This window comes from Triticum aestivum, chromosome 1D, assembly GCF_018294505.1.
Source record: "Triticum aestivum cultivar Chinese Spring chromosome 1D, IWGSC CS RefSeq v2.1, whole genome shotgun sequence".
Taxonomy (NCBI): domain Eukaryota; kingdom Viridiplantae; phylum Streptophyta; class Magnoliopsida; order Poales; family Poaceae; genus Triticum; species Triticum aestivum.
In genome coordinates, this window is record NC_057796.1 from 411,338,786 (window position 1) to 411,347,491 (window position 8,706).

General features: G+C 45.2%; 2 protein-coding genes across 2 annotated transcripts; one reads left to right on the forward strand and one right to left on the reverse strand.

Moving 5' to 3' along the window:
* Positions 1–206: 206 nt before the first annotated feature.
* On the forward strand, positions 207–2,452 carry LOC123182479 (protein pygopus). Its single transcript, XM_044595045.1, has 2 exons — positions 207–615; positions 1,431–2,452. Exons 1-2 carry the CDS (start codon positions 303–305, stop codon positions 2,156–2,158), a joined length of 1,041 nt encoding a protein of 346 aa, XP_044450980.1. The 5' UTR covers positions 207–302; the 3' UTR covers positions 2,159–2,452.
* A 575-nt stretch (positions 2,453–3,027) lies between these two features.
* On the reverse strand, positions 3,028–5,708 carry LOC123182478 (phosphoglycerate kinase, chloroplastic-like). Its single transcript, XM_044595044.1, has 6 exons — positions 5,272–5,708; positions 4,624–4,701; positions 4,267–4,527; positions 3,789–4,106; positions 3,504–3,662; positions 3,028–3,416 (listed from the first exon to the last, which is right to left on the reverse strand). Exons 1-6 carry the CDS (start codon positions 5,671–5,673, stop codon positions 3,198–3,200), a joined length of 1,437 nt encoding a protein of 478 aa, XP_044450979.1. The 5' UTR covers positions 5,674–5,708; the 3' UTR covers positions 3,028–3,197.
* Between the last annotated feature and the right edge of the window lie 2,998 nt (positions 5,709–8,706).

Here is an 8,706-nt window from a genome sequence, read left to right on the forward strand (position 1 = left end):
TTTTAGTTATAGATACATTCATTTTTATGCATTTCTCCGACAAGTATTTCCGGACAGAGGGAAGTATTTTTCGTATGTTCCATGTGTTTTGTACAAGCATGTGTCTTGAACTTCCTGGAAATCAAAGAGGTCCTGAAGTTAAAATAAAACTCCTCTTTTTCTGAACTTTCTAAGCTACGTGTTCCTGCTCCTGCACAAATACAAACGCAAAGGGTTCCTCTTCTCTGAACCCAACAAGCGGCCGAGGCCCGGTCGCAGGCAAAGCAGCAAAGCCGTAGCGGAAGAGAGGGCCGCAATCCCAGATGGACACCGGCGAGCAAGCCGGGGAGGAGTCGTCGGCCAACCGCCGGGAGCGCCTCCTCGCCCTCCGCTCCTCCGCCGCCGCCGCCGCCGCCTCCAACTCCTCCTCCTCGCCGTCTGCCGCGCCGCCGCCGCCCGCGTGGGATCTCCCGGAGCCCGACCTGGCGCCCACCTCCTCCGCCCCGCGCCCGCGCTCGCGGTTCGACTTCTACACCAACCCCGGCGCGGCCTTCTCCTCCTCCGCCGCCGCCGTCCCGCAGAAGCGCAAGAGCGCCGACCCCCCGGGCCCCAATCCCGCCCCGGCCCCGCCTCACGGTCGGTACCTTACCCTGCTAGGGTATTGCCCCTCTTCTTCGCTTCCTGATGTTTATTGTGTGTATACTCTGCTCCTGTGCTTCTAGGTTAAACATGATAGCTAGGTTAATTGCCTTTGTAAGATTCATCCATATTTGTAGCATTTATATGTTGCTGTCATAATTCATAGCACTTTCATTGATACAGACAGTGGAGTTTTCCTGGTCTAGTATGTACTCCCTCAGTCCCATAATATAAGAGTGTTTTTTACACTAGTGTAGTGTCAAAAACGCTCTTATATTATGGGACGGAGGGAGTAGTTGCTAACTTCTAACTGGATGATGTGAGTATTGGTCGATTGAAGAAACTTTGGTGGTCCTTTTAGGTTGAAAAGAATAATTTTGAACCTTTTACATCACCTACCATGGCACCGAAGGGTGATTGAGAGAACATTTTGGACACTCTAAATACCGGTTTAAAAACTGGCTAGTACAAATTTTGGACTGCTTAGTGATTACTTGTAGCTGTACTGTGCTGCAAGAAATCCAGCTACTGTTTTGGTCTTCCGCACATCCTGCAAAATGTGAAAATTACCATCACTTCTTGATTCTCGTGTTTCTAGCGGAACCTAACTGTTTTATCGTATTGTTAACTCTTTGGGTTGATCTTAGCTAAATGACCCTACAAAGAACTGGGTTAGTCAGGGTAGCAAGTTAAGTAATTATTAAGACATGCCTCTGTTTGAATTTTGCAATTTACATGCAGGATGTAAATAACTAACATTACAAAGTTTCACCCTGATCATTGGTCTCACTTTGCTTGTTTATCTGGATCAGGGAACTCTGGCAACAATTATCCTCCTCCACACCAGCACCATATGGCCCAATCTCCGATGGAAGGTGCACCAGGGAATAGTCCATGGAGAAGTCCTATGCAGTTCCAGACTCCTATGTCTGGATACCGAGGAACACCTCCTGGACCTCCACCTCACTGGAACCCACATTCTGCTTCTCCAGCTCAAGATCCGTATCCACATCAACCCAACTTTGGGTTCAGAGGCCCTAATGTTGGCCGAGGGGGCAGCCCGATGAATTATGGACCAGGAGGTAGCCCGATGAATTACGGACCAAGAGGTAACCCGATGAATTACGGACCAGGAGGTAGCCCGATGAGTTACGAACCAAGAGGAAGCCCGAGGAGTTATGTACCAAGAGGTAGCCCGCACTCGTCTTCCGGACGTGGCAGGGGCGAGAACTACTACCACAGCCCAGGTTCGAGAGGAAGAGGGGGAAGGGGTGGCTTCCAGAACCATTCTGGTTCGCAAGATCAGAGGAACTTCTACAGGAAGTCTATGGTTGATGATCCTTGGCAGGGCTTGCAGCCTATCGTTGGCAGCATACTGAAACCCATCGATGACGCCAAGTCCTGGCTTCCAGAGTCATTGCGCAAAAAGGAGACACCTAATCAAGGCCGAACAATATCAAATCCAACATCAGGGTTGAGTCTGGCAGAATACCTCGCCTCGTCTTTCAACGAGGCTTCTAACGAGTCTAATGAGATGTGACGTGAGCTCTTTGTCAGGGCTTCCTTTTAGCATAAACTTTTGTACCATTAGGATTGCTGGTGTTCCTCAGCATACATATATTTATCACCTTTTAATTTATTTCTCCTGCATCTTAGACTGCTTCTTTTGGGCTAGATATAAACATTTTGATCTGCGATATCTGTAGTACTGTTTATCCACTTCTGTGGCCATCTTGTACCTTGGTCTAGGGTGATGTATGACATACCCTTTGAGCTTGTATTGTCCTATCATTTGCTGTATATTTTCATGAGCTAAACCTAAATTTTGATATCATGAGGCCAGGTGTAAATTGCATGCTGAATTGGTTGCATTCTTGTGTGGTTTGTTAAATATGAGAATTACTACCCAGGGCATGCATGGAGGCAGAAAGTGCCCACAATGAAGAAACACCATTGTGATATCGCTCTTCATGATTCTGAACTGTCGATCGTCGAAATCCATATATGCAGTAAGTTTATGTGTAAAGCCTGACATGGCCAAACCCCAAATGAAATGTTTCTGAAGAATTTCCACCAATAAGACATTCTTACAACAAACAAACGTGCGCTGATGCTTTCAATGGTCAGCTTCAGCACTCTGTTGGTCCGTCAAATTTATGCTGAAATTGGAGATGGAAGGTGAGCATGCCTGCTTGTTCCACAATGAACTTCGACATGAACCGAATTTTTTACTGCTGATCACAACAGACATCCACAAAGTGCATCTTCGACACCTCTAAAGTTTGCTTTGGAAAGGAAAACAAAACAAGACAAAAATCAAACATCCTCAACCAACATCCTTCCATCTTTGCCTTATAAATGAAACATTTGCTGGTGCTAATTATGTGAGCTGAGAAAAGGCAACTCAAGTGAGCACAAATTGCTGGGGGGTGTTATTCAAACAGTTCCCAGTATTTCTCTATAAAACATTGGTCTCTTACATTTCGAGTGGTTGAAGACGAGCAAAAGAGGGAGGACAACATGGCAGGTTTAAAACGGTACATGAAAGGAATTAAGATGCGACAAAATGAAGCTTAGCTTCATACGGACACCGACCTCGTCATGACACCTTCATCAAGTGCAACGACTCCAGGAAGCTCCTTTCCTTCCAACAACTCCAAGCTGGCGCCACCACCAGTTGAGATGTGGCTCATAACATCAGCCACTCCCACCTTCTCAACAGCCGCAACGGAGTCTCCGCCTCCAATGATAGTTGTAACGCCCTTTTTGCTAAGCTCGGCCAACTTCTTTGCAATAGACTACAGGAGAGGGGTCACAGTTAAGTTTCTTTCTGTGCAAATTTGTTCCATAATAGAATTGAATGAATGAATTACACAGGGCATTACCTCAGTTCCTACTGCAAACTTGTCAAATTCAAAGACACCCATTGGTCCGTTCCAAATGATTGTCTGTGTTGTGTCCAGGGCATCATTAAATGTTTTGACTGAATCTGGGCCAATGTCCAGCCCCATCCAACCATCAGGAATTGCAGATGCAGGGACGGTCTACAGAAAAATTCCAGATCAGGTATATAGCCTTCACATATTTGTGAGCTGCTTCAGCTTGACTAAAAAAGATCTATTGATAATTATCTTCAACGCTTGCATGAGGAAAACAAAAATGTAATATACCTGACTGTTAGCATCAGGAGCAAACTTATCAGCAATGATAACGTCAGATGGCAACAGAAGGGAGACACCCTTTGCCTTTGCCTTTGCAAGGAGAGATGTTGCCAGCTCAAGTTTATCTTCCTCAACCAAGGAAGAACCAACTGAGAGTCCTTGTGCCTTGTAAAATGTGAAGATCATACCACCACCCAAAAGAAGGATATCACACTTCTCCAACAGGGATTCGATAACCCCAATCTTGGACGACACCTTTGAGCCACCCACAATGGCAGCGAATGGGCGCTTAGGGTTTGAAACAGCTCCATCCAGGTAGTCAAGTTCCTGCAATTAAAAACAGGTTCAACACTTCAGACTGTCTGGAACCAATGGATGGACATTAAGTCTTCTGCTCTGAATTCTTTTTCCTTTTATTGTGTGGTGCATAGAATCAATTGAGTTCAAGCATCAAACTTCAGAAATGGAAATAAAAGAAAGTATTAACCTTCTGCAAAAGGAATCCAGCAACAGAAGGCTTCAAGAACTTGGTAACTCCCTCAGTCGAGGCATGTGCTCTGTGGGCTGTTCCGAATGCATCGTTTACAAACAGATCTGCCAGTGAAGCAAGCTTCTTTGCAAACTCTGGGTCATTCTTCTCCTCTTCCTTGTAAAATCTTACGTTTTCCAGGAGCAAAACAGCACCATTTGCCAGGTCAGCCACCAATTTTTCAACTTCTGGGCCGATAACATCTTCTGCTTTTTTCACCTAATTTGTGAACAAAAATGTGTTTAAATAAGCAGACTACAATCACTTCAGCATATGCTTGATTAGAAGCCTCGATGGTGTGGAACAAAAGAATACCTCAATGCCAAGAAGCTCGGATAATCGTGGCACAAGGGGAGCCAAGCTAAACTTAGGAGTAACACCCTTAGGACGACCCTGCAAATCCATAGGAAATAAGGGTTATGAATCTCATATCGATGACATAGGCATATCATAAGCACCTCTGTGTGAAACTAGCATTGGATTATCCTTTATAAAAGGGTTGCTAGGAAATAAAATGGGGAGTCCAAAAGTGTCATGATTTAGAATCAAAAGAACAATTCGCTACTAGAGAAGTAATGATGCAATAGCGAGATCACATAACAATTTGGCTCGTCAGTAGTCAGCCAATGTTTTTGGGGACTACAGAACACATAAATAGATGATGAATTAAAGACATGTGAAAGGCAACGAGGATCAATCGTTTTAGGACAGGCTAACCGTCAGTCAGTCGTACAACATAATAATCAAACTGGCAACTACTCCATCCATCCCATAATGTAAGACGTTTTTTTACACTATACCTTATGTGTTATGTGTTCATATATCAGGTTTTCCGAACAGATTGTGACAAACACTCACATTCTGCAGGTGCTGATTTCCTACATTGTATACACATATATGGGGCTGAGATCATTGACTAGTTTGCGGGGAAAGGGGGAGAGAGCCGGGGGTGGGGAGGCTTACCAAGTGGCTGGTGAGGATGACCTTGGCGCCGTTGCTGAGGAGGTACTTGATGGTGGGGATGGCGGCGCGGATGCGGGTATCGTCGGTGATGTTCTGGTTGTCGTCGAGCGGCACGTTGAGGTCGGCCCGCACGAGCACGCGCTTGCCCTCGAGGTCGGCGGCGGTGAGGTCCCCGACGCTCTTCTTGGCCATGGTGGCGACGGCGCGGGTCCCGCGCGCGGCGGACGCGGCACGGCAGCGCGACGCGACGTGGACCGCGAGGCGCGGGTCGGCGCCGGCCGCGAACGCCAGCGAGCGCGCCGGCTGGCACCCGGCCGCGCGCCGGAGCGGCGCGGCGGCCACGGACGCAGACGCGGCGCGGCGGGCGACGATGGCGGCGGGCGGCGCGGCGGTGGACGCCATTGGGACTGGGGCTGGGATCGGGAAGGAGGGGAGGGTGGAGGGAAGGAGCGAGGTGGGGGTGGGGGTGGTAAAGAACGGGGCTTTTGTGGACGACGTGGAGGCGGGCGGGATTTGCTTATCGCTGGCGAGAGGTCGGGACGGCGGCTGGGGCGGGTGTGTGGGGGAGGGGGCGCCGGCGATCACGGCGATGGCGACCGTGTGTGTCCCCCTGACCCCTCTTCTCCGTCTGATCTGGGCTTGGAATCTTCGCAGCATCCGTCCGGGTAGAAGACATCGTGTGACCACAGTGGGACTGTTATTTTAGGACAACCATCTCAACTTCACCTGCACAACCAAACAGATCAGGACAAGCAAACTGCTGGTAACCATGAATTTGGCCGAAAAAATTTCTCACTGAATGAATTTCTATATGGACTCTGATATATGTCAACCGTGTGGCAGATTGTAAAAAGTATTAAACGATCCCTCTCTCTTTGATCTCGCCTCCTCTGAACGACCCCGCAGGCTCGCCCGAGAAACCTGCTTCTCCCACACAACTCATGTGCCTATCCTGAGAAAACTGACGTCTGTGTGGGAATCGAACCCACAGCTCCCTGACACCATAGCGCACCACCACAACCAACTCACCCCTTAAGGATTTGTTGCTCAACAAGAGAAAATTGACCCCTTCTTTTTACAACTGTGTTACTACAGAAAATTACCACGATTTCTCCTCATGTCAAAGTTACCATGGTATTCGTACACAAGTTATCAGGTCTAGGTTGCGTAAGTTACCGTGTTATTTACATAGAACTTACAAGTACTATGTTTGAACAACGACACCCCCTTTCAAATTTACCAATGCGTTTTGTATACAAGTTATCAGATCTTCGATGCGTAAAATACCGTGGTATTTACAAATAAATTATCGGAGTATGTTTTCATCAACCTCCACCCCCCCCCCCACCCCCCGGGTCAAAGTTGGAGGATTGTACAAGAGTTACCAGATCTGTAGTTCGTATATTATCATGGTACTTGCACGTAAAAACCCGAGTGTGTTTCTTTTTATAGGTCAAAAATTACCGCGATGTTTATGCGTAAGTTATCACGCCTATAGCGGGTCCTTTTTTTGGACCAACCCACGAGCACGTGTGCCCCTCATGACACTAAACATTTTGTGACTTGCCCGTGGCACGCCATGTGTTGTGTGCATCCAAGAGGTCGTGCGAGGCAAGGTATGTTTTTTAACAACTTTTTTCCCAAGGTTATTTACACAGAAATTACCGGGATGTTCTGAACAACTTTTTTCCGGGTCAAAAAGTTACCATGGAGTTTTTAGGTAACCTATCAAATCTGCGGCGCTTAAAATATCATGCTATTTACACAAAATTTATTAGGGCTATGTTTCAACAAAAATTCCTCCACGGGTCAAAGATTTATCATGGTGTTTAGTTATCGCGATGCATATATTTTCATGATATTTACATAGAAAAATACGAGGGGAGGGAGGTATATTTTTTTTTGCGCATAGGGGAGGGAGGTATATTACCGTGCTATTTACACAAAAGTTACCGAGGTATCTTTTCAACATTTTTATTCTCTATGGTCAAAGTTACCATGATATTTCCTCAGTTATCAGATGTGCGGTGCTTATATTACCATCTATTTACACATAAGTTATCAGCTATCTTTTCACATCCCCCCCCCCCCAAATGGTCGAAGTTACAACGGTGTTTGTACCTAAATTATCAGGTCTATGGTGTGAATGTTACCTTGCTATTTACACAGAAATTACCGGAGGGATGGGAGTGTTTTCAACAAATTTCTTCCCAATATCAAAGTTACCACGATGATTTCACCTAAGTTATCAAGCCTCTGGTGCTTATATGACCAAGCTACTTACACATAATGTACCGTGTGGTATACAAAATTTTATCATGTTGGTGGTGCGTCAGTTATCGTGGTGGTGATGGAGAATTTACCACGGAAAATGTTTTATGTGCCAGGTTTGATAGGTGAAACAAAAAGTATTTTGTGCGAACATATTAAAGGCAAAACATGTCAAAAAAAGGTATTTTCCTTAGTTTGTTCAACAATGAGTCATAGGTGAGGTTGTTAGCTCCCTTCATTGATTACCCGGAAGGAAATCACGAGGGCAAGGCGGGTGCACGCGATCGGATCTACCCCCAATAGTGCTGAAAAAATGACGGCGGAGGGGCAAGATACTTCTTGGCTTTATACTTGGATTTCTTTTTTACGGGATACAACAAGGCCGTTTTTGGCTCTAGGGAGCATATGCTCGTGAATGAACAATAGACTCAAAACAAATAGTAAATAAATTTCAAATATTCTGAATTTTTTTATGGATGTTCATTTTAAAACAAGCGTACCTGACAATTTTCATGCAAAACAGGATAACAGTGCTTCGTCGTTGAATAAACAAAACTAAGTGTATCATTTGGCGTTCAATTTTTTTTGCACGGATCAAAATGCTTAAACTTTTTCACTAAAAATTTGCAGGTAGCATTTTGGCGGACAATGAACACATCTATTTTTTTAAATGACATTTACAAAAAAAAACATTTTTGGCAGGCAGGAGCATATGCTCCCAAGAGCCAAATTGAACTTCTGTTTTACTTTGCATATTAAGATTGTCATAAATCAACTTTCTAAAGTTTGACCAAGTCTACGGAGAAAATATCAATATTTGTTGTACCAACTCAATATCACTAGATTCATCATTGAATATATTTTTATATTGTAAATGTTGATGTTTTCAATATAAAGTTGGTTACGTTATAAAAATATATGTCACATTTTGCCGGGAAAATGTGGTTTGCCAACCACTTTCTGGAGGTTTACATACAACAAGGCACAAAATCGTTATGACAGAAGTTCTAACGGCATTTATAAAGTGGTTACAGAGTTGACAGCAAAAGTAAAGAACGGACGCCAAGATGGACGCACTTGAGGCGATCTCGATCGTCTCTTTGGACTGAATCAAAGGCGTTGCAAAGCATCAAGCAGTACAGATATAACTTTATAATGTACATG

Bases quoted from the DNA above. Each gene is read 5' to 3' on its own strand.
- LOC123182479 (XM_044595045.1), top strand. From the start codon at position 303: ATGGACACCGGCGAGCAAGCCGGGGAGGAGTCGTCGGCCAACCGCCGG. The intron at 616-1,430 runs GTCGGTACCTTA...TATCTGGATCAG, and splicing joins CGCCCCGGCCCCGCCTCACG to GGAACTCTGGCAACAATTAT.
- LOC123182478 (XM_044595044.1), bottom strand. From the start codon at position 5,673: ATGGCGTCCACCGCCGCGCCGCCCGCCGCCATCGTCGCCCGCCGCGCC. The intron at 3,663-3,788 runs GTATATTACATT...ATTTTTCTGTAG, and splicing joins CTCCTGATGCTAACAGTCAG to ACCGTCCCTGCATCTGCAAT. The intron at 3,417-3,503 runs GTAATGCCCTGT...CCTCTCCTGTAG, and splicing joins AGTTTGCAGTAGGAACTGAG to TCTATTGCAAAGAAGTTGGC.